Raw genomic sequence first — 26,391 nt, 5'->3', positions numbered from 1 at the left:
TGTGTGTATTGTTTCTTTGTTTATAATTTGGTGTCATTAGATACATTTACCTAAATTAAAATATCCCTTGAGTAAAAGATGTAAAAGATATATATATATATATTTTACAAGTGTAACATATTAATTATGTGATAGAGCAGTATGAAATAAATTCAGTTAAAATATTTAGTAAATGTAGCACAATTTTGTTAAATAATAATCTAATTTTTGGTTTCTTCTCCCCTGCATTTTAATTATATCTACTTTTTATATCTACTACTCAATTATTTTACTCATTTTCACTTGGGGTAACCATTGCATTAACTTCTGATTTTCATTACATTTACTCAATTTTGTACATCATTGTACTAAATAAAGTTTTTCAGGTCTACTTAATTTTTTTACTGACTTGTACTTAATTCATGAAGTATATTTTACATGATTTAGCAATTTTTATATTTACTTAAAATATTAAAGTGTAAAAATGTTTTTAAATTAAATTTAATTAAATTAAAATAAATGTTTTAAAAATTATTTAAATTTTTAGAGTGAGTGTGTTACGCTGCACCCAACGGTGAAGGAGCGAGCAGTTCGAAAAGATGCGGACGGCAGGCGTCACGTGGTTCAGAGGAAACGCGTGGTAGTCTTCGGCCCTCCGGACTGAGTGGTAATAGTAGTCTTAAAGTGGAAGCCCCCTATTGACGGGGAGGAACTGGACACGACAAAATTAGGGAAAAAAATCGGGGGGGTGATCGAAAGAAGAAAAAAAAAAAAAGGTAAACTGAGGTAAAATGGTTTGTAAAGGAAGCATCTTGGTCTGTGAGAAGATGACAACGATGGGTTTGAGGCACATGTCTGTCAGGACCGAGGTCAGAGATTTTAGTGTTATAGACAAAACTGGTAATTTAAGAGTAAAAAAAAAAAAGAACACGTTATACAAATCCTGAATGGAAATGACCAATATAATTTTTTTTCTGTTTTCACAGCTGTGAAACTCAGGAAACAACTAAAGATATTTAACATTACTGGAAAAAGGTCAAGAAATTATTAATACTTGGATGGATAGTACAGAACCATTAACTTTGTTTAGGAAACGTCAAGAAAATCATGAATGGTGTACTGTCCTCCCTTCACATCCTGTTTTGACAGCAAGTTAAACTCCATCCACTACAAAGTTGAAAGATGTTCAAAGTTTCAAGTCCAGCATTTATTAAAACTTGAATCAACTATACAATGAAAGAGTATAAAGATCAGAGTGAAACTAAAGGAAAGCAAACACAGTGGAACCTTGGATTTTGAGCACAATTTGTTCCAGAATCTGGCCCGTATTACAAAACACTCGTAAATCAAATTTTCCCATAAGAAATAATGGAAACTCTAATTATTTGTGTCACAGCCTAAAAAAATAAATACATAAAAAATATTAATACAAAAAGTAAAAACAAAACAAACTAACCTGCACTTTACCTTTAAAAAAAAACTTGACAGATAAGTGTTTCCTTTTGTGCGGGCAGGCGCTGTGTGCGTGAAGCTAAAGTAAGAGGAGAGGAGGAATCGGCCCCTCCCTTACACACTAACACTTCCTTCTCTCTTGTTTCACACAAACGGAAAGACTGTTTTCTTGGAAAAATTTGCAAGAAACACTGCTAACGAAATCACTATTGTAAAATAAAAAACAAATTAACCTGCACTTCACCTTTAAAAAGAATCGCGATAAAGCAGTGTTTTTGTGTAGAACAGAGAGTGTGCGTAAAGGTGAGAGGAGGTGTGTGTGTGTGTGTGTGTGTGAAGGGGCGCACGCGCACACGTAACGGCATGCTGACCCACGGAGAGGAAGAAAAGGTATCTTCAACCTCTCTAATGAGACTTTCTTTTTCTTTATATGCGCGCTTTACATACACACAAACACAAAATAAAAGATGTTGTACGCTTACACATGTGGTCAGTGTTATAGTAAACGGTACACATGTGCACAGATTTTGATTATACCAGTGAGAGATGCACACTAAAAACGAGAAGAGGGAAAAACCAAGACTTTTTCTTAAATTGTCTTAAAAATCTTTGCACGTCTTGCGCAACACTCGCAGACCTCGTTACTCGCAATCCAAAGTTTCCCAGTATAATCTATTATTAATAATATGACTGAAACATGTTTAAATAAACTTCAATTATGATTAATAATTCAGGTTACAAGACTGCTGTTAATTTTACAGACTTTTTCCATTAAACATTTGCCATGATAAGGCTTAAGATAACATGTTTATAAATGACAACATTCTATTAACCTCACACATTAATACCAACATTAATTCAAATTAAAATTTTATTTGTCACATACACAGTCATACACAGTACGATATGCAGTGAAATGCTAAGACAACTGCTTGTGACCTAAAAATAAAAGAATAGGAATAGGAAATAAATATGAAAATTAAAATAAAGGGTAAATTAAACTAGGAAAGAATAGAATAAAATATACAAATAAAAGTTAAAAATAAAATAACTGTACAACAAAAATACACAATGAATATATCTATCACTATATATATATATATATATATACACACACACACACATCACTCAAAGGTAAACTTACAGCCATTGCCCTTCAAATTCTTAAAAAACAAGGGTTGGTGAGGATAACCCCCCCCAAAAAAAGCATTCAATTTTAACCATATAGATCAGCCATGTGCTTAGCTACTCACTTCCTGGTTTTATAAATTATCAGCAGTTCCTTAAAGAGACCACTAGATGGCAGTTAGGCAAAAGATTAACCCAAACTTTGTCAAACAAAACAAATCGAGATCATAAAAACTTTGTGAAGTTATGTGGCAAAAAGTCAATAAAAACCACAGGAATGTTTAGTATTCAATAGTGACCCAGCGGTTCAGTTTTTAGAGTACAACACTGCCTCCAGAGCTTATACAGGGGACACATTTTTCTCACACATACACACTTCCATAAATTTTCTTTTCATTTTTGTGAAGCTGCTTTGAGACAATGACCATTGTTAAAATTGCTATATAAATAAAATTTAATTGAATTTACATGATTCCTCACTTACCCTGATGCACCCAATCACTCTGGAATTATCAATCTGGAATCCTGTGAGTTGTCATCACATTATGTGTATGGAAATGCTTTCTTTCCTTCCACTATTAAACATGCCATTTTTTTGTTGTTGATTTTTTTTTGCCATGTAACTTCATAAGTGTTTATGTGGTCTCAATTCATGATTTTTTCCCCAATATTTCCTAAGTATTTATATTTATGGTTTTCTTTTCCAGTAATTACAAATCTCTCCAGTTGTTTTCTTAGCTTGATGCAGCCCAATAAAATGACCCTTTTGATGAAATGTTGACAAGCAGTGTATTTAGGAGTGACTGCAGTGCATACAACACATTCCATATTAGGATTGTGTTATGGATTCTCTCCCATGTGAATACGCTGGTGTGTTCGCAGATGACCTGCCTGTGTAAAACTCTTCCAACATCGTAAGCAGTGATACGGCTTCTCTCCTGTGTGAATGCGCTGGTGTGTTTGCAGAGAACTAGAAGTAGAAAAACTCTTTCCACACTGTGTGCAGTGATACGGCTTCTCTCCTGTGTGAATGCGCTGGTGTTTTTGTAGGTCACCAGCCCTTGTAAAACACGTTCCACACTGTGAGCAGTGATACGGCTTCTCTCCTGTGTGAATGCGCTGGTGTGCTTGAAAACTAGTAGCTGCAGTAAAACTCTTCCCACATCGTAAGCAGTGATATGGCTTTTCTCCAGTGTGAATGCGCTGGTGTTTTTGGAGATAACTAGAAGTAGAAAAACTCTTCCCACACTGTGAGCAGTGATACGGCTTCTCTCCTGTGTGAATGCGCTGGTGTGCTTGAAAACTAGTAGCTGCAGTAAAACTCTTCCCACATCGTAAGCAGTGATATGGCTTTTCTCCAGTGTGAATGCGCTGGTGTTTTTGGAGATAACTAGAAGTAGAAAAACTCTTCCCACACTGTGAGCACTGATACGGCTTTTCTCCAGTGTGAATGCGCTGGTGTGTTTGGAGATAACTAGAAGTAGTAAAACTCGTTCCACACTGTGCGCAGTGATACGGCTTCTCTCCTGTGTGAACGCGCTGGTGTTTTCGTAAGTTATCAGCCCTTGTAAAACTCGTTCCACACTGTGTGCAGTAATACGGCTTCTCTCCTGTGTGAATACGCTGGTGTTTTTGGAAAGAACTAGCTGCAGTAAAACTCTTCCCACACTGTGTGCAGTGATACGGCTTATCTCCAGTGTGAATGCGCTGGTGTGTTTGGAGATAACTAGAAGTAGAAAAACTCTTCCCACACTGTGAGCACTGATACGGCTTTTCTCCAGTGTGAATGCGCTGGTGTGTTTGGAGATAACTAGAAGTAGAAAAACTTGTTCCACACTGTGCGCAGTGATACGGCTTCTCTCCTGTGTGAACGCGCTGGTGTTTTCGTAAGTTATCAGCCCTTGTAAAACTCGTTCCACACTGTGTGCAGTAATACGGCTTCTCTCCAGTGTGGATGCGCTGGTGTGTTTGTAAAGAACTAGCTGCAGTAAAACTCTTCCCACACTGTGTGCAGTGATACGGTTTCTCTCCAGTGTGGATGCGCTGGTGTGTTTGTAGAGAACTAGCTGCAGTAAAACTCGTTCCACACTGTGCGCAGTGATACGGCTTCTCTCCTGTGTGAATGCGCTCATGTCTTTTCAGACAACTTGGGTAACTAAATCTCTTCCCACAACCTGAGCACTGGTAATTTTGGTTCTTCATTTCTTCATGATATTCTTCACGATGACTAGATAATGTTTTCTTAGTACTTCCTTTAAAGGCCATATCTTGAGGTATTTTTGGAGGTAAATCTAAGTGCAGTGAACACATCAGGGGCAAGAGAAGACTTGGGAAAATGTGTTATCTGGGGAGAAAAAAAAAAAAATATTTTCACAAGGGCAGTACCTAAGAATATTAAGTTTTTTATTTTGAGTAAAACTTTTTTTTTTTTTATTAATTATTCATTAACAAGGTCAGGAATGTTGTGTTACAAATCTGTTTCTTAGGCTGACTGTCTATGATGTTATGTGAAAGTGGCTCTGTTCAGACTAATGTTGGAAACTTTTTTTTTTCCTTTGTCGAAGCAGAGACCAGGAGACATTGGGATATCTTTGAAGCAGAAGTTACTCTTTATTAGGAACTCGCCGTACGTCGCTGTAGTAATCCAAGTCTGACAAAAACTCGGCTCTGGACAGTTTATACTTTTTAAGGGGGAGGGAAACAAAGAGGTGCGGACAATCTAAACAAAGCATATGTAGTAGAGGAATCAGCCTGGTAATGAAAGTTCCCCAGCCCTGATCTCATCAGCATTGCCTTTCAAATACAAATGTGCTAATCTAATCAGTAGGGCTGGGCGATTCTTTAGATTTATTTTATTAATTAGAATGTATGTTTTAAGACAAAATTTTTTTCTGGGCGATTCTTTAGAAAAATATTAGATACAGATCTGCCCATTAAAAACGAGAAAAGGGATCCCGCGACACCCTTCATTACCTGTAGGGGGCAACCGTGTTTTAGTCTGAAGTATTGTGTGTCTACTGAAACCGAAAATGTGTTCTCTCTCTTAGGTGCCCATTGACAGCAAGCGACAGAGCTCATAAACGTGTCGAGCTCAAACTGTAAATACTGATATGTATTTATTCTTTATTTTCTTCTCTCCTTCAATGTTACTTCTTTAACTGTGCTTTTTCCATTCACTATTATTATTATTAGTCGTAGTAGTGTTCCGAATTTATTATTATTGTAACGCACCTGCGCGTGTTTGCAAAAAGACGGAGTACAACTAATAATACAAAAATGTATGATATGTTAGCCTGAAATAATATTGTTTTATTGTGTTTATGTGCTTTAAATAAACACTGCCTTTTGCAAAGTGAAAGTGAGTTGCGCGTGTGGCTTTTTAATCAAAAGGCTGATAAACGCGTGTGCAGATATGAGCAGATTTATCGATAAAACTACAGACATGAAATTAAACAACCACAAAAATAGGTGCTACTTGCCGAATACAACGCGACAGCACGCGGAATCCCCGGGACTGTTTTTGTAAACACGTCATTTGGTTGTTTATGCTAAGTCAAAATTCTGTGTTATTTCGGGTACTTTAATCACACTGTTGGGTTGCTTTTGCTATGAATACTAAAAGTGTTCCATGATTAAACTCAATGCAAAAAAAAAAAAAAAAAAAAAGAAACTTCTTCGTTTCCTTCCTTTTGTTCCGGTGTTTATGCAGTAAACTCATGGGTGAACAAGATGATTTAAGAATTTAATTAAACACGAATATATATAAGTGGCTAATTTAATTTAAATTCAACATTTTAATGGTTAGTGATTGGTGCATCGGCGTCAGCTCGCATGTTCTGTAATATTCCATTGTCATTTATACTGCTGTGGTTTTATAGCCCTTTACTAAAGCATTCTCTAGTTAAGTAAGTTTAGTAAGTAAGCAAGCAAATAAAAGAGAAATGAATAAATAGCTTTAAATGGTACTTCAGCGTAGTAAAAGTACCCTAGCATAAGTTTATATATAATGAAAATATTATGTATAAAGAAAATCTAATTTATATATTTGTGTTTAATTAAATTCTTAACATTTTAATGGTTAGTGATTGTTGCAGACGTTCACACTATTTTTGGGGAAGAGCGTGGCTTGTACAGGCCACTTTACACCGATCAGCAGTCGGCGCCCCGAAGGAGCAGTTATCGGCTATGACACATAGACTTCTGAGTTTTCGAAGAGCTTTATTTTAGTCATAAACTCACAGTCACATTCCAGCTATTGTTTCCAGCCGTGGTCAAATGATGGATGAAATAATTATTCAATGCTGGGCACAAACATCTAAAAACATGATTATTATTATTCTAAAAAGCCAGAAGCACTTTGTGTTCTTAAAAGAATATTTACTTAACATGATAAAATTATATACATGTGTTCATTCATGTCTTCTGATGATGGCAACACATTTTTATGTTTTAATTAAGATATGTTGGCATATTTACGAATCAGGACATTCGCATAGTTCATCAGATAGCCTACTATCAGGAAATTAAATTAATTTCAATACCATTTAAACCGAGGCACTGCCATGTCTTTCTTTGTTTTGTCCCTGTTAAGACATTACAAAAACTATATAAGAAACTTTTAAAGCACAAATTTGGGCATCTCATTTCATCATTATGAAAATAATATGAAGCACATACACACGTTCATTATGAAATATCTGTTGTAAAACTAAATAAAATTCATGTTTGCTTCAGCATTGGAAACAATATTGTTTTAAGCTAACTAATTATACACAATTCTTCATTGTACTTGGTCTGGCTTTTAGATAAAGTTCTTAATTGCACCATCTGGTGGATATTCAGTGAAGCACAAAACATTTTTTTAAATCCCGAATGCTGCTTGCGGCAAGTCGCGGCACGCCGCGCGCCAAATTATGGCATCTCGCGGGAAAACACGCACATTTTTAATGGCCACATCTGCAATATTGTCCGACCACATGATGGCGCGCCTAATTAACCGCGCACTTGTGAGAGTAGAGCACTTTATGAAGGAACGTACAGTTGGAGCCACGTCAAACAGCCACAGCCGCCTGTAGCATGACAGGACCATGCTCGATCGTGCACGGAATGTGATCCCCCGCGATGACGCAGGTAACGATGCCCCGCCCCATAAACCTCCCCATGCGCTTTCTAAAAAGATGATTGCAATGCTGTATAATCCCGCCAGGTGGAGCATTGACTGCAGCAGTTAACTGCAGTGTCTAAGCAGCCGTATGCTATATTCAATATATATATAACATAACTTACGTCAACATAGTTTCATAAATAGATGATGTGGTAAAAAAGTGGAGGAAACGATTAATAAAACAGATTTAAATCACTCAATACACAACCCATGATGCATTTGCTATTTTTTATTAATTAATCAATAAAATTATTTATTGCAATATTTTTCACGACATCCTTAAAGACACGGTAACATCTGTAATTTATCTATACCGATTGTTGTAGGTACGGAATACAAGTGCGGGCTACAGTATGTACAGTATTTTATTGTTATATTTTTGATGTTTTTTTTGCTGATAGTAAAAAATTGGCATAAATCAATTAATGGCGCATAATATCTGGAACAAATATCTGTCCATACGGATCAGTATTTCTTTAGTCATTTAACCAGCATAACGTTCCCCTATCAAAGATCTGATAGGACATTAATCACTTATCACAACTGTGAATAGATTCGGCAGCAGAGACAGATTAAATCCCCATAAACATTCACACTTGAAAACAATACTAACAGAACTAAACAGTTCTAGAGGGCTTATATTGTTATCAGGACAGGGGTCACCTACAGGATACTACTGGATTCACTGCTTATATATTTTTGCCATAGTTTTATTTGGTTTTATGCGATTTCATGTGTAATTGTGCGTGTGTGTGTGTGTATGTGTGTTATTTGTCCAAGGTTATAAAGCCTGGCTTACTACTACTTTAAACATATATATATAACAAATATAAAAACAATTGACTATTATTGTCAGGTTTAAGTTTACAGTGCTTCTCAGTCTTTCGATAATTTTACTTCTAACTTGAAACCAATGTGGCTTATTAAAGATGCACTGTTTTATTGGACATGGCTGTTTTGTAATGTTCAGCAAAATAAACACTGTCTACGGTTCGAATATACTGTGAACGTTTCAAAGTCACGTCTCTTTAGATCCTTCTGCACTAATGTTATCGTGGTGTAAATTATTAACAAATTGATGTATTTCACTTGCGGCCAAAATAGAACATGTCTAGTAACGAAAGTAACGAATTTGTCACTACTCTTCTCTCATGCAGCACGGCTAAAAAGATAATACAAATTACACCAATCCTGCCATGATGCTACCCTGCCCATATACAACACTGGCTGGGAAGATGAACTCAGACTTTCCAAAACTTACTATTATTTCTTCAGATGAAATTAAGCTAGGATGAAGAGAACAGAAATGAACTCCCCAGTGTAACTCTGATTATAGGAAAAGCTCACAGACACCAAACCTGCAGCACTTTGGTGTATCTTTTTAGCCATGCTGCATAAGAGGAATGAAGATGAACGACTGGACCCATCTTTAGTGCTTTGGACATCGTCCTTACAATGCCATTGGTAAGTATGATTAATAATTCAAGTTATAAAATCAGTTATTCAGATGTTATTTCATTAATAGCTGAAATTGTGATGATTATGTTTTGCTTTTGTGATAACAGTGCCAGTCACTTAATATGAGGTTCTAGATTCATATTCTGTTCATATTTAAGTTATGAAGGAGTAAGCTCTTTACAATATTTCTGTTAAAATACAATGAACTGCTATTTCAAATCAATTTAATATTTACTTTTAGATTTTATTCAAATCTTCTGCAAAGATATTTAACTCGAGAATTTGTTTTACATTTATTTATACCTTGTTGACCAATTTATGTATGGAATGGCCATTAAAAATACAATGTTCCTTAACCAGATGTTTTTTCAAGTTACTTAAAAAGAGAATGTTACTTCAGTCATATTGTTCACTAGCAGCCCAAATCTGACAATGTTGACCTATCTGCATTGGTTGCGGTGGTAATGATACCAGAGACTCTTTACTTGTGCTGATGGATTTCACCCAAAGTGTTATTAGACATTTGACCGTCCTCTGTCCATGGAGTACTGTGCTCCAATTTTATACTGTTAAGACTCTGGAAAGGCAGTAGCGCTGCACATGGTAGAAAATTTTAATCGACTATGTGTGTCTTAATAAAACAATCAGTTAGAATCGCGGAACTACAGTAGTTGATCAATTGGAATGGTTATTACCGTCGCGCTCACCGCCGCGTAAAAAACGTCAGCGGCCAAAATAAATCAGTTGCATTTCAAAGTCATTCGTAAAATGGCCGCCAGGTGGCGCAAAGTGACATTTTTGCTCGTTGCCGTAAATACAACAGTGACCGTTATACAGCGTATCTCTGTATCGGTTTATTGTTATTTAAGTTCTGGATTATTTCAGGTACTTTAAACACATTGTTGGGTTGCTCATGTTGGCTCATATGAGATGTAGTTTACAAATGAACACCTGGTTGGGTTATTTTGACCCAACAACTGGTTTATTCATTATTCTTTCCTTTCTCCAAATATCAGCCTGCAGAATGTTTGAAATATTACTGTTTATTGTGTTAAAGGTGTAGTTTTTAGAGTTGTTTAGGCAGGAATGCGTGTGTATACAGCTCAAAACCTCCATCAGTTATTAAAGTTAGCGGCTATTTAGAAAACATGCCCAGTGATTTTTGAGCTTCAGGAAATCTCCCGGCGCTCTGCGCATAACACCGGGCCAACTCATGTCGGAAAGAATTTATAAACGGTTTCTAAACATGGGCTATTGTTTTTTTATTATAATATTTGTTAATTTAATTTAAATGAGGTTTGGGCTCAGGACTTCGACTCGGCATCGTGATTCTCCTCTTTAATTTACTAGTTTTAATCAGCGCTCAGCCGCATGCATGATGTTTTCCAGAGCGCACCGGCAGAAGTAGACTAATGATTATGAACGCGCCGGGAAAACAGCAAGCAGACTGACTCTGACCATTTAAAAAAACGTTTGCGTTCATTTTCTGACGCGCTCAAGTTCACCAAAAACAATACAGAACAGCGCAGCTTACAACACTTACAAAATCACAACACTTACAAAATCACAACGTTTTTTCGTTATTGTGAGTGCGCTTAAATAAAAGTTGAGTCTTATAAAGGCATGTAGTCTTATATAGTTTTATTATATAGTTTTTGCACATTAATCTGACAGTTTTTTCAGCCTGTCACGGCGTGCACCCAAATCAATATCGCTCCTCGCTCACTAGTTAGGCCGCCTCCCCTTCAGACATGCGAAGCAGCGGGACCGCAGAATTACACATGACTGGTGAGCTATCGTTGCCCGGGCTTGCACCCCGCGCTATAAAATACTCGGGGTTTGTTGGGCTACAGTGGATTTTACTACGCGCGTGCAACAACGCGGAAGTGCGGCATGCAAGCAGGGCAAATGGAACGCGCCCCGGGGACTTCAAAGGAGCGAGAGGTGGGAGGGGGGCGGTACGGCCATCCGCGGAGAGCAGAGTCAGCGCGAGCAGACGGATGGCCATTGCACTCACACCGCGTAGTAAAATCCACTGTAACCCAACAAACCCCAATCATCACCAGCCGTGCCTTATTCCGTCATGTCATGTCGGCATTATAAGCTTTGTATTGAAAACTTCTAACTAAAAAGTGGCAGCTGGCACGCCTAAAAATAGACGCAGGTTATTTTTTTAATAGTCTAAATAAAAACCCCTTCGATTTAATTTCCTATAGTCTAACCAGCGCTCAACCGCACGCATAGTTTTCCCAAGCGTGAGGAATTTTTTTGTGCTAAATAATGTTTATGCAGTATAAGAATTCCTATTAATCCTGGGTTGTTCTTTTAGTGTCACTATAGTGCTTTACAATGCCAGACAACATTCAAATACAAATTATGCACCCTCCCCAGGTGTGAATCGGCTGTTCTCACCTATACATTCAGAGGAACTGAAATGCACTTCTCCCCACTTTAAAAACCTCTTGAATCTGAGGCTCTTCTGGAGACTTTCATTGATTTCAATTTGTGTAATTTTAATCTCCTGGATTCTAGATTCTAAAGTTGACATTGTTACCTTTTTTAATCATTGGAATGGAAGAACTTATTTTCCTTATGATAGCATAAATTGCATTGTTTTTAATCAGTCTATACACAATAATATTCTTTGGTATTTTTTTTTTTTTTTAAACGGGTATGGGGGCTATCTTGGTTCAATAATCTCCGTGCCTGGTTTAGGTTTAGTATTCAGTGCGCATCTGTTATATTACAACTATCATAACACTCAAATACCTTTTATTGGGGGTTAAGTGACTGATGTGCCTAACATTTTTCAGCTGAGCCTTTGTTTCACTGAAAACGACCGCGACACCCCTCTCTCTCTCTCTCACACACACACACACACACACACACACACACACACACACACACACACACACACACACACACAGCCGACCAAATCATTAGCACGTCCCTCCCCAAAACAGCACAGACATTTACTTTCTATCCATTTACTTACACCTGAACTGAGTTGTTTGAGTAACATGGGTCGAACCCGTTACTAATCATAACAGTCTACTGCATTTCATTCTTATAATAACGCAAAAACACAAGCGGGGCTGAAAGACTGACATCTGCTGACGCAGTAGAACGTCCTAACACTGTTTTAATTTTATGGTAATTTATTTCAGTTAATAAATCTACTATAAATTTAAAGAACACAAGAAATAAGATGACACAAATCCATACACGCTTTTTTTCTAATTACAAGTGATAAAATCAAAAGGCTCACTGTGTTAACATTTATTGTGCTTAAATTTGATCCTAATAAGATTTGATTTAATTTAAATTTTAGAACAGTGGCAGCTGGAACACCTAAAACAGATGCAGGATTATTTTTTTAAAATCTAAATAAAAATGCTTTTTTAAACGTGGGCTATTGTTATTTACATGCAATATTTGTTAATTTAATTTAAATGGGGTTTGGTCTCCGGAATGTTGAGCATCAGGATCCTCTTCTTTACTTTCCTACGTAGAATCAGCGCTTAATCGCACGCATTAAGTTTTGTAAATTCGTTTAATGTTTAATAGTAAATAATGACTAGAGATGGGCCCGATCCGATATGATATCGGTATCGGGTCCGATATAGCCGTAAGTCCGTCATCGGATATCGGTCGGACAGGCCCGATCTATATATTCCAGTTCGCAGCTTGCACTGGACCTTAAACTCGACGCAATGCACTGCTCCTTATTCCATATCATAAACCTGCGGCAACTTCGATCTGAGCAAGCGAATAACATTAGCCGTTGTTGTGAACAAAATGTCGCTCGTTTGGAGATACTTTAGTTTGGAAACGCCGAAAAGCAAGATGGCTACTTGCAATGTGTGTAAAGCCAGTGTGCCGAGGGGTGGAAGTACGGTTGCATCGTACAATACAACTAATTTAATCAAGCACCTGCAAAGATTTCACGGGAAAGAGTACCAGGAGTTTATGCTAGCAAACAGGGAAAAAAAGACCAGGCAGCAGACGCTCGTTGACGTTTTCCAAAAACGCAACAAATTTACAGCAGACAACCCAAAAGCGAAAGCAATAACAGAGAAGTTGCTCAACTTCATTATACTTGATGACCAACCGCTATCTGTGGTGGAAAATGTCGGATTTAGTAGCCTGTTGGAGCACTTAGAGCCCAGGTACAATCTGCCGTCTAGAAAATACATTTCAGAAACTGCTATACCCGAACTATACAACCGAGTGTCATCACGGTTAGCGGCGCAATTGGAATATGTTAAATCAATGAGCTTCACAACTGATATTTGGACCTCAGATGTGAGCCCAATGTCCCTCATAAGTCTCACTGTACACTGGGTAAACTCGGAGTCATATGCGCTACAGAGTGCGGTGCTTCAGGTAAAAAAGTGCAGAGGGTCACATACCAGCAGTACAATTGCAGCCTCCATTACAGAAATGCTTAAAGACTGGAAGATCCAACTCGCTAAAGTGCATTTGATTGTGCGAGACAATGCGAGTAATATGAAGAAGGCTATGGAAGAAATTGCAGTTCCGAGCATAGGTTGTTTTGCTCACACGCTGCAGCTCGTTGTGCACGAGGGGCTTATTTCACAACGCAGTGTTAGCGATGCCATAGCAAATGCGAGAAAAATCGTGGGACATTTTAAACTCTCGCAAATTGCACAGTCTCGTTTGGAAGACATTCAGACTGAATTAAAATTGCCCACAAATCGTCTACGTCAAGACGTTCAGACAAGGTGGAACAGTTTGTTTTACATGATTCAAAGCCTTCTTGAACAGAAGCGAGCCCTTTGCGCCTATGCTGCCGATCACAACTTGCCTGTAACTCTGTCAGCCAACGAGTGGGCATTATTGGAAAAAAACGTGACAGTGCTGGAGCCTTTTGAGGAGTTAACCCGGAAGCTCAGCAACCTCCACTACAGCAGATGTGATTCCAGCCATCACAGTCTTAAAACGTCTGCTTTCCAAAGAGAGTAGTACGGACAGTGGTATCAAAACAATGAAGAGTACACTCCTGCAAGCTGTCGACAGACGTTTCAGCAGCATAGAAAGTGATCCCCTCTATTCAGTTGCCACTTTACTGGATCCCCGATACAAAGACAGGTGAGACAGTTTTTTTAATAAAAACAATATAAATAATACATATGTATCGACCTGTATATGTACACTATATTGCCGAAAGTATTCACTCACCCATCGAAATAATTAAATTCAGGTGTTCCAATCACTTCCATGGCTATTCTTATGGATTAAGAATGGGATGTCACTTAAGTTCATATGCGTGTAAAGGCAGGTGAGAGAATACTTTTGGCAATATTTTTTGGTTTTATTCAATGTACATGTTGCCAACATTACATATACACTATATGTAATGTTGGCAACGTGTACATCGTATAAAACCAAAGCTTCATGTGTTATCTAATCTAAAAGTGGAGATGTGTAAATTTGCAATCATTTGTGTGTGTGTCTTTGCCTCTAATCTAGGGGTTGCCCTTGTTTATTTTTTATATTTTACTTAATACTTTTAATTGTGTTATTACAGTTATGGTGGAAATGTTATTTAGTATACAGGATATGGATAACCACACTTGTATCAAATAATTATCAATAATTTTTTGAGACATGTATCTATTATTTTATCTATTTGTAACATTAAGTAATGTTAATTTTAACACAAATTGATTGGTGCTGGAACATCTTATTCTCAACCTTTTTTTCTGTCAGATACTTCACAGGTGAAGACACTGCCAAGCATGCCAAAGCTGCCCTGATACAAGAAATGGAAAATATAGAGGAAACACTGCAAAGGGCTTCAGATAAAGAATCTGCATCACTGGCAACAGGGCCAGCAGAAAAGGTGCCTTGCATGGAAGCATCCGGTCCAAGAAGAGGCCAGAGCAGCTTGACAAGTCTCTATGACAACATTCTTGAGGAGCATGATGAACCTGGATCAGGGAGTACCAAGAGTGCCATTATCCAATTTCAGACATATTTAAAGGAACTAACAATTCTTCGTACTGATAGTCCTTTTCAGTACTGGGAGAACAATCATGCCCGCTTTTCAATCCTTGCTGCCATTGCAGAAAAGTTCCTTAGTGCCCCATCAACCAGTGTGGAAAGTGAAAGACTGTTTAGCACTGCTTCTAACATAGTGGATGAAAAAAGAAATCGATTAACTGCAGAGAGAGCAGAAATGATTATTTTCCTCAAGAAAAACCTGCCAAGGTTTCTTGATAAAAGTGTTTAATGCCCTAGATTTAGTGCACAAATTGACTTCCACATTTGACTTCTTGTTTTTTTTTTTCCCAGATTTTGGAGGTAGCCACATTGTTTCGGGTTTTTTTAACTGACTTTTTTTTTTTTTACTCTGAAGATGTTTATTTCTTTGCAGCTTTATTTTAAAGCCTTATTCAGTTGGTGCTGTTGTTGGTCTGTTGCTTGACCTGTCAAATAGATGCGTTTGGGCTTATTGTTTTTAACTTACTTTTTTGATAGTTAAGATATTTATTTAAAATGTATTAGTTTTGCACTTTTATTTTTTACACAGTTGTTGCTCCTAAAATGGACATAATACTTGAACTTATTTCAACCAAGATTGTTGTGTTTTTGATATTTACAAAATTTTACAGCTGTTGCTGCTACCTTTTTGTGAAGTGTGAAATAAATTCCTTTGGAATGCCTTTAAATTCAATGTAGTTGTGTATATGTTTTGCTCTTCTAACAAGTGCTTAATAGTTTATTTATTCTGTGATGTAACCTTACAAACAGCACAATTTCAACAAAAATAATGCTATTATTAAAGTAAAAAGATGTATTATATCGGAATCGGTATCGACAGTCGTGTATCGGAATCGGATCGGAACTGGAAAATCGTGGATCGGCCCATCACTAATAATGACCCCCGTTGCGCTGTACCACCGCTCGGAAAACCTTATGAAATACAAGTTTAGGACAATTATGATGATCTGCCACGGCGTGCGCGTGTGATGGGTGTACGCCCAAATCTACTATAACTACTCCCTCACTCCGTAGGCTCCCTGAATAGGCGGCAAAGGGACGGGCCGCCTATTTGTGCCGGCTGGCAATAATTAATGTTAATATGATCTCGGGCTTGCTCCGCATTATAAAAAAAAAAAAAAGCAAGGCGCGGAGTTTTGTCTGAGGTCTGGGAAGTACGTGATGTAATGGAGAATATAAAAAAAAGCATGTCAGTGGGGAGATGTGACGCGCCCCAGGGACTTTAAACAAGGACACTAGAATTCCGCCCTTTGATCTCCGCGCTGAGGACAGCGCTAGAAAGAGCTGCGCGAGCTCCCGCGGCATCTACACTCCCGCACCATGCCCGCCCTCGCAGCCCCGCTGCCGAAGAGGAAAAGTGTGGTTAGGTTTTTGCGTCAGCGAGAACTCGCGCCGGCCATCGACAGCGGGAGAAGCGCCGTCACGAGCGAGCGTGCAGGAGCGCTGCCTCCGCGTGCTTAGTTCTGCCACTCGCACCAACACTTATCGTCAGCTGTGTGCCCGCATGCCAGTGTGGCACAGCCCCCGGAACTGCACATGCACAACCTTTATCCCATTTTTTCCATTCTCCCTCCTTCAACACTTTCCTTCCCCATGCTACGTAAATAAATTACCCTTTTCCTGTAAGACCTCTCCTCGTGTCCGTGCTTTATGGTGCCGCCCGTGCAACATGGGTCGAATCCGTTACAGATCATAACAGTCTACTGCATTTCATTCTTATAATAACGCACAAACACAAGCGGGGCTGAATGACCAACATCAGCTGACGCAGTAGAACGTCCTGACAATGTTATAATTTTTATGGTCATTTATTTTAATTAATAAATCTACTATAAATTTAAAGGACACAAGATATAAGACAACACAAAACCCTACACGCGTCTTTTCTAATTACACGTGATAAAATTTAAAGGCTCACTGTGTTAACATTTATTTTGTTTAAATTTGATCCTAATAAGATTTAATTTAATTAAAATCCTACATTTGTATCGTCATTTTAGTTCTGTGATTATAAATTTGTTTAACTACAAGGTTTTACTTGATTTTATCCGCTACTACGTGCAGTTCTAAAACTCCGTGTCTCATTAATCCAGCAGAGAATGAACTAAGGCATGAGGCGTCAGCCTGTAGTTATATAGCGCCACTCAGCGGTAAAAGCCAGCAAACGCACAAAGCCAAACGGTACCGCCGAGCGCGGCGACGGTAGGACCTACATTCCGATTGATTAACCACTGTAGGAATGTGTGTACGTTCAAAATAGAAGATGATGCGCAGAGATTAATAGCCTTGATCTATCCCATGATTCGGTCCCAGAAGATGTAACTCGCTCACACACCAGCACACCACAGGCCAGCTCTGCCATTGCTTGTCACATTGTGTTTATGAGTTGTAATGATGAATATGGGATACAAGTAGGGCTGCAACTAACGATTATTTTGATAATCAATTAGTTAGGCGATTATGTTTTCGATTAATCGATTAATCGGATAAAACCTAACCGCTTCTTTAATTTGATATTTTGCTTATAACTATTAAAAAAAATATATATAAATCAGGGTATTATTTATGTATAAAAATAAACTTTTAAAAATGCAAAAGCCACATATAGAGTTTAATAATCTTTAATTTTGACATTTTAAACCTTAAATGAAATGTAGTACATATTACTGTATATACAGTATATATATATATATTAGTTTTAAAAATACACTGATCTATTCAGTTGATAAGATATAAACAGCTAAAATAATGTAATTTTGTATAATAAAACTATGTATGCATAAGTAAAACCACAGTAAATTGCAAGTTAACTTTGTAGTGGACTATAAAAAAAACTGTAGAAATGCAAAAAGCCAATAGTCAAAAATACTGTTATTTGCTTTCGCTGAAAACCACAACCATCACTAAATGTAAGATTCTACTGTTATTCGCACCGTGTAAATTAAGCTAATCTAAAGTAGAGCCATTTAACTAATCACTATTGCTCATGAGGTGATTGCGCAATGTGATGCTAGCGAGTAGCACGTGAACAGATCTAGCGTGACTGTCCTGAAGTTTAAACAAAAGCACTTAAACTATACAGCTTTTACAGGATGAAGAGATACAGTTTTTACCGACCCTGCTGACGTTTCGCCATCCTTAACACCAACATGTTTTCTTTTTAAGTGCATGACACGCCATGAAAGCTCGGTCTTGCATAGCGTGCAGGTTACCGTCTTCTTAGAGGCGTTTAATGTAAATCACTCCCATACCTTGGAGGACTCGGTGCGCGCGCTTTTTCCTGCCAGCGCTTTTGTAACCTCCATTGCGCGAGTGGCTGTGTATTTGTGCATCTTGGGGTTGCGCTCCTCAGTGACGTGAGTAGCCCAACTAATCGATAACGGCATTCGTTGACAACGAATTTCATTATCGATAATTATCGATTTTATCGATTAGTTGTTGCAGCCCTAGATACAAGGCACTGTGAAGATGGGGTATTACCTCTCTCTTGCAGACGTTTTGCAGTGTGTGTAACAGATGTCCAGAGCTGTTTAAATAAAACCTACTCTTGTTGTGATACAGTTCAAAGTGTCCAGAGTTATTAATCTAATTTCCACTACAAGCAGTTATGTTTATGGGAATAGCATGCACAAACTGTATCAGTTAGGATTTAGGCCTCATCACAGAACTTAGTAATAAATGACCTCCTACTGGCCTCTGATCAGGGTTGCATCTCATTGCTTGTGTTGCTTGACCTCAGTGCAGCTTTTGACACCACTAATCATCATTTCTACTACATTTTCCAACCTCTGAAGAAGAATATTAAGGAAACGTCCCTCTCCTGGCTCAGATCCTATTTGACTCATCATTTTGTAGATTTAAATCGTGATAATTCTGCCTGTTCTCAAGTTTGGTTTTCCAACCGGGTTCAGAGACACACAGTTATGTCTCAGCAAATGAGAAAAAGTACCTTAATAAATTTGAGCAATGTGTGAAGGATGTTAACTTCCTTCTACTTATTCCCGAAGTTATAGTCATAGGTCCACATGCAGCTTGAAGCAAGCTTTTTGAACACATTAACTTTGTATCGCCATTCTGTTTCATCAAATGCATCAGTAAAAGATGTTGATATGATTATAGATTCTAGTTTTTCATTTGAAGTTCAGTGTAGATAACATTACCAGTACAGTGAAACCTCGGATTGCGATTAACGCGGTTTGCGAGTGTTTCACAAGACAAGCAAAGATTTTTAATACATTTTGACTTTGAAAAAACGTAAAAGTCTTCGTTTACTGAGAGTAAACATAGTACTGTCAATGGTGCCAAGACTAATGAGCAAGTCTGATACAGACAGAGCACAGATGCCAGCACAGCTACGTAGGGTAATGCATCCAGTAAAACAAATACCTTTTTCACACTGAGGACATGTTTTAGTAATGTTTTTCAAATGGAATAAGTTTTCACATTCACACTTATGTTTACCTGATCAGGAGCAGCCCACGTCTAAGGTAACTTTCGAAACCTGCAAACAGATAAATAGATTATTTGTAAACTGCAAAACCTAAGAGACTAGGTCTTGGAATAAAAAAAAAAGTAGTGAAGAGGTAGCAGCATCTGGACAGAGGGAGAATTTAATCCCAACAGCATGGAGCTGAGACCTTAAAGCAGTGAGTGTATCTCACCATACACAAGTCACAGGGAATATCTGTAACTGTTTCATTAAGACTGACCACCTGATAACTGTTTTCACAGATATGAGAAGAGAAGCAATGTGTACAAACAATCCAGCACTGAACATTGAAACAGCTCACTTCTCCCCTGTGGACACGTGAAGCTAACAAACATTAACTAGCCACTGGTCTGCTAACAGGTTTATAATTTTGGAACATGTTTTCCATGAACTGTAGTGTAACTGGGTGTCTGTATGAACAATCAGTTCTGCATGGACTTGTGTCTCCATTACAACAAACAAAAGATCAGGAACATTAGACAATCAATTCCAGACATTTGATCACTACAGCACAGTAAACAGAGCATCTAGCCCTTTCACTAAACTGTAAGCTCCTGTCCTACATTTAACTCATAGGACATCGTGGGCATCACAGACCAGAAAATGGTTCATTTGTCAGTCAGCAGGAGGTCTCAAAAACCCACAAAATCTTAAATCTAATAAAAAACATTATCTAGGTTACTAAAAAATATCCAGAACACCACAAAAATGTAGAACATCCAAATACTGTTCACCACCACCGGAGAAATACCATCTTCTGTCCCAAAATCATTTATATGGTTTTGGTGGAAACAAAATCATTTACCCTTTGCCAAAATATTAGAGTTAATAGTGTTCATAGTGTTATGGCAATGATAAAACAGGGTGATTCCATCTCAAATCAACCAGAGGGTTCCACCACATGATCACAGATTTTGCTGATTTTTTCACCAATTGTTGATATTGCCATGAAAATAAAAAAACCCAATTTTTTTGTCCCAACTCCCACTCGTTAAAAATGGCAGCCATCTCAATATTTGGCCTCAAAGTGCTTCAAGACATGCCACGCCCCTTTTTGAAATCCTCTTTTCCTTGATAACTCACTTGCTATATGTCATATGGATATATATATTTATTTAAGTTTTTATGTAGATTCAGATTCTGCAATTGGAATTTGGCTATCTGCTGTGGTTATGGAGATATTTCTGAAAAACCATTTTTTTGGGGTACCCCTTTTCGACCCCCCAGAACCCAAGGTCTGCATGTATATATGTTAATCAAAAAAATAGGGGTTACTTCACATCACCTTATTTTGAAAATAAATAAAAACCAGGGGTGTGTTATGCCCTGTTTTATCGAAATCATCAAAAATTTATTGTCCAGGTTTTGCAAATGTTTTACGATTTGATACACATTTTATATACAGAGAATGTACATGGATCTACACAATAGGCCTTATCTACCAGTAAATGTGTCATTTTATGGTGGTACATGTAAGATACATGTATCACTGTCAAACAGTATCCTGTAACTGAACCATTCAGGTTCATACTGATCAGAAAGTTAAATTATCTCCTACCAACTCCATTATTGACCTCGCACTCAAGGAACTTGGTGATTGCATCATCTTCATTTTCATATTCATATTCACTGTAAACTGGGTCATGGTTGGGTTTTCATTTGTAGTTTAAGTTACACTCTACACTCAAACAAAATCTACAAATATAGTCGCTTTAATAGATCATCCTAATTGCTCTTCAAAAACTCAAGTTCAAGTACAATGACAAATCTCAAACCATTTAATTATTTTGTAGAATTTGTATTTTATCAAAGATTTTAAAAATGCAGCCTAAACCTCACAAACAAAATATTTAATTTTTTTTTATTATATTACTGTAAACAGTAATAAATGAAACAAAGTCAGGATGTGGTATATTGTACCTTTTTACTCCTCAGGTAAAATTTGCACAGTTTTAAAATGAAATTAGCATTTACTGAGTGTCCTGCAGTTCTTCTAAGGACTCGCACTTTCACAATCTTCTTTTTGTTTTCTCCATTACAAACATGAAAGGTTTGCAACAAGCTTTCAGCTGATTTTTGGCAAATAATTCAGTTACAGGTTTGCCAGTGTTTTCTACTAGCAACACATTTCCAAAAACCTTCTGGCAATAATGAAAAGTCAGCTACTCCTAGTAAACATGTTCACCACTGGTTTGCACAAGTTTGCCAGTAGCAGCAAAATCCCAGCCATCTGGTAAGTTTGATGTTAAAGGGAAACACTGGCCTAAAGTTTGCATTCAACGACCAAAACCTCACACCAACAAGGCAAAACTAAAGCATAATTTCAATATTATTACATACAAGTTGTGTTCTTATTCTGATTGTTGTGCCCGAGTTTGTGAATCAAGATTTAATGTTTTGGAAAAACTTTTAAACAAACGTACAAGTTAAAGAATTAGCTTGTAGTTTCACAGATATGTTGGAATAATTTTGGGAGATGTTAATTTGCATTTGTAAATAGGACCTTGCCTCAAATTTCCCACAGCTGTTTATCAAAAGCTTAATTTGTTTGTAAAGATGTTTCCTTTCATTTTGTTTATTGTCTGCAAAGTGGTATCTTACATACAGTGGTGTGAAAAACTATTTGCGCCCTTCCTGATTTCTTATTCTTTTGCATGTTTGTCACACTTAAAAGTTTCTGCTCATCAAAAACCGTTAACTATTAGTCAAAGATAACATAATTGAATACAAAATGCAGTTTTTAAATGAAGGTTTATGTTATTAAGGGAGAAAAAAAAACTCCAAATCTACATGGCCCTGGGTGAAAAAGTGATGGTCCCCCTTGTTAAAAAAAAAAAAAACTTAACTGTGGTTTATCACCTCTGAGTTCAATTTCTGTAGTCACCCCCAGGCCTGATTACTGCCACACCTGTTTCAATCAAGAAATCACTTAAATAGGAGCTACCTGACACAGAGAAGTAGACCAAAAGCACCTCAAAAGCTAGACATCATGCCAAGATCCAAAGAAATTCAGGAACAATGAGAACAAAAGTAATTGAGATCTATCAGTCTGGTAAAAGTTATAAAGCCATTTCTAAAGCTTTGGGACTCCAGCGAACCACAGTGAGAGCCATTATCCACAAATGGCAAAAACATGGAACAGTGGTGAACCTTCCCAGGAGTGGCCGGCCGACCAAAATTACCCCAAGAGCGCAGAGACAACTCATCCGAGAGGCCACAAAAGACCCCAGGACAACATCTAAAGAACTGCAGGCCTCACTTGCCTCAATTAAGGTCAGTGTTCACGACTCCAGCATAAGAAAGAGACTGGGCAAAAACGGCCTGCATGGCAGATTTCCAAGGCGCAAACCACTTTTAGGCAAAAAGAACATTAAGGCTCATCTCAATTTTGCTAAAAAACATCTCAATGATTGCCAAGACTTTTGGGAAAATACCTTGTGGACCGACGAGACAAAAGTTGAACTTTTTGGAAGGTGCGTGTCCCGTTACATCTGGCGTAAAAGTAACACAGCATTTCAGAAAAAGAACATCATACCAACAGTAAAATATGGTGGTGGTAGTGTGATGGTCTGGGGTTGTTTTGCTGCTTCAGGACCTGGAAGGCTTGCTGTGATAGATGGAACCATTAATTCTACTGGCTACCAAAAAATCCTGAAGGAGAATGTCCGGCCATCTGTCCGTCAACTCAAGCTAAAGCGATCTTGTGTGCTGCAGCAGGACAATGACCCAAAACACACCAGCAAATCCACCTCTGAATGGCTGAAGAAAAACAAAATGAAGACTTTGGAGCGGCCTAGTCGAAGTCCTGACCTGAATTCTATTGAGATGTTGTGGCATGACCTTAAAAAGGCGGTTCATGCTAGAAAACCCTCAAATAAAGCTGAAATACAACAATTCTGCAAAGATGAGTGGGCCAAAATTCCTCCAGAGCGCTGTAGAAGACTCGTTGCAAGTTATCGCAAACGCTTGATTGCAGTTACTGCTGCTAAGGGTGGCCCAACCAGTTATTAGGTTCAGGGGGCAATTACTTTTTCACACAGGGCCATGTAGGTTTGGATTTTTTTTCTCCCTAAATAATAAAAACCATCACTTAAAAACTGCATTTTGTGTTTACTTGTGTTATCTTTGACTAATAGTTAAATGTAAACATGCAAAAGAATAAGAAATCAGGAAGGGGGCAAATAGTTTTTCACACCACTGTAATAAACTGCTGTCCTTACTCACATACACACATTATATCTAACATTTTACACTGTGCTGGAAAAACTAATGTTTGGAAATTTTAAATAATTGTGAGCTGAACCATTAATTAAAAAAAACAAGTAGGTAACCCCCCGTTTTCAGCTGAACTTACCTCAGACACAACAAGCTTGGAGTTTTAATTCATCTCATCAAACAGTCTCTGTAAAAATCCGTCAGTAACATCTCAGTGTGGAGGCGATTATCGACATCACGCAGCAAAACCTGAGGAAAAATATATAACGCTGACGTTAATTATTAATGCTGAGGTAAAATATCAAAGCAAAATGTTGATGCGAATGAACAGCGTGAGTCAGCAGATAACGCAATGAAAATACAAACCGTCTACAAAGTCTGCTTCTTCTTTAAACAACTTCATATTTTTCTTCTTTGATTTAACCGGCGGGTCGCAAACAGATGTGTTCAGGTACATACCGCCACCTACTGTCCGGGAGTGTATAACAGTAGGAGTTAGGTATTTGTACGTTCCCATAACGTTTCCTTAACGATCTCTTAACCTCTCCTCCAGTGGCGGCCGGTGTTCCGGGAAATTCAGTTTCCCTATGTTTTTTTATTTTTTTATTTAGTTTGTGAAAAGCAAACAATAACAAATGCCATCATTAACCGTATCAATACAACAACTGTCCAGGGTCTCAGTCCAAGGGAAGTCCAAAGTCCTTTAGCAAAGCCATCGTTCTTATTGCTTTTAAGTTCTTTGATAACTCAATTGATTCAAAATACATTTTCAACTCAAGTTTAAATCTTAAAAAAAGAGGTTTGCATTTAGAAAATTTACATTTATGAATATGATATTTAGCAAACAAGAAAATAAGGTTCATGAGATAAGTATCACCATTTTTTTCACATTCGTGAAAACCAAAAAGTACATTTCTGTAAGTAAACTCAAAATTAGGATTCACATAACATTTGACAAATTCAAGAATGTCACACCAAAATGATGTTGTATAAGAGCAATTCCAGAAGAAATGTAGAGAAGTTTCAAAGTTATCTAAACAGAAACAACAGTTGGTGTCAATATCCTTCTTCAGTCTTTTAAGAAAGCACTTATCCGGATAAACTCTATGAATCAACTTAAACGCTATTTCTCTCATTTTGTTAGTAATTAAATATTTGTGAGGTAATGACCAAACTTTCTTCCAGGGAATATCACTAACTAAACCATTCCAATAAGAGAGTACATAAGGCACAGAAATAGACTCCATCTGAAATAACACTCTAATTTTCTTATTGTTTTTTATTTGGACGATAAAAGGCACTGTTTTCCAACATAAGTATTACAAAGATCCACTGAGTGACATAAAATTGAAAAAGAAAGACCTCTAAAAAGCATGACAACTCCATGTGGCACTGCATCAGCAACAATGGCAAACTCTTTCGGACTAACAGGAATTCCATGCTTAACTAAAAATTCTGAATAATTACAAAGCAAACCATTCTGATTGAAAAGTTGAGACACAAACATAATACCATTTTTAAACCAATTAAAAAAAAAAAGATTTATGTTTATACAGTAGATTCTTATTGTTCCAGATTAGATACGAGTGAGGTGTAAAATTATGTTTAAAAATGAGGGACCAAGCTAATAACATTTGTCTATGAAAAAGAGATAATTTTACAGGGATTTTCATGATATTATAGTTACAGATTAATAAAAAATTTAAACCACCTGGTTTAGAAAAAATAGCATTAGGGATCAGATTCCATATAGATGAGCGCTTATTGATAAAGTTTTTTGTCCAATTTATTTTAAAGTTGTTGTTCAAAGTGGAAAAATCAAGAAAGTTCAATCCCCCTTTCTCAATGGTGTTCATCAGTACAGATTTTCTAATAAAATGAGTTTTATTCTTCCAAACAAAGTTGAGAAGCATTGTATCGATTTTTTTAAGAATGGCAGTGTCAACATTCAGAGAGAGAGAGCAGCAGTTAATCTTGTTAATTAATCTTGACAATCTTGTTAATTAATCTTGTTAAGTTAATCTTGACAAACCTTCAGCTTTGGCTAGTAAGATTCTTCCCTTCAATGAGAGATCACGTTGGAGCCACATATTAAATTTTTTCTTAGTGCTTTCAATTAAAGGATTAAAATTTAAGGAGCATCTTTCTAATTAATTTTTAGTTATAAGAACACCTAAATAAGAAATCTGATCTTTGATTTGAATATTACAAATTTCTGCCAAATTACATTCTTTGGTGGACATCAATTCACACTTTGAGAGGTTCAAGAACATCCCTGATGCTTTGGAGAATTGCTGAATATACTTCAGTGCTAAAGGAACCTGTTTAGCATCTTGCAAAAAAAGTGTGGTATCATCAGCCAGTTGACTGATAAGTATTTGTTTGTCAGCAATAGAGATACCATGAAGACCACTATTAGAAATATAAGAAGCGAATATCTGGGAAACTGGTCTAATACCACGTGACAAGCAAAATCTAG

General features: G+C 37.3%; 1 protein-coding gene across 2 annotated transcripts; it reads right to left on the bottom strand.

Annotated features, from left to right (window-relative positions):
- Window positions 1-2,559: 2,559 nt before the first annotated feature.
- On the bottom strand, window positions 2,560-24,341 carry LOC128509370 (zinc finger protein 709-like). Of its 2 annotated transcripts, XM_053481082.1 has the most exons (4): window positions 24,279-24,341; window positions 24,052-24,161; window positions 19,670-19,709; window positions 2,560-4,903 (listed from the first exon to the last, which is right to left on the bottom strand). In XM_053481082.1, the coding sequence occupies exon 4, from the start codon at window positions 4,867-4,869 to the stop codon at window positions 3,400-3,402; it is 1,470 nt and encodes a 489-aa protein (XP_053337057.1). In that variant the 5' UTR covers window positions 4,870-4,903; window positions 19,670-19,709; window positions 24,052-24,161; window positions 24,279-24,341; the 3' UTR covers window positions 2,560-3,399. The 2 variants fall into 2 exon arrangements, with proteins under 2 accessions (XP_053337057.1, XP_053337058.1); XM_053481083.1 differs by lacking the exon at window positions 24,279-24,341 and having other exon boundaries at window positions 24,052-24,257.
- Between the last annotated feature and the right edge of the window lie 2,050 nt (window positions 24,342-26,391).

This window comes from Clarias gariepinus, chromosome 21 (genome assembly GCF_024256425.1).
Source record: "Clarias gariepinus isolate MV-2021 ecotype Netherlands chromosome 21, CGAR_prim_01v2, whole genome shotgun sequence".
Classification (NCBI taxonomy): Eukaryota; Metazoa; Chordata; class Actinopteri; order Siluriformes; family Clariidae; genus Clarias; species Clarias gariepinus.
Note: the sequence above shows the minus strand (reverse complement) of the source record. Positions and strands in the feature narration are given on the sequence as shown.

Bases quoted from the DNA above. Each gene is read 5' to 3' on its own strand.
- LOC128509370 (XM_053481082.1), bottom strand. From the start codon at position 4,869: ATGTGTTCACTGCACTTAGATTTACCTCCAAAAATACCTCAAGATATG.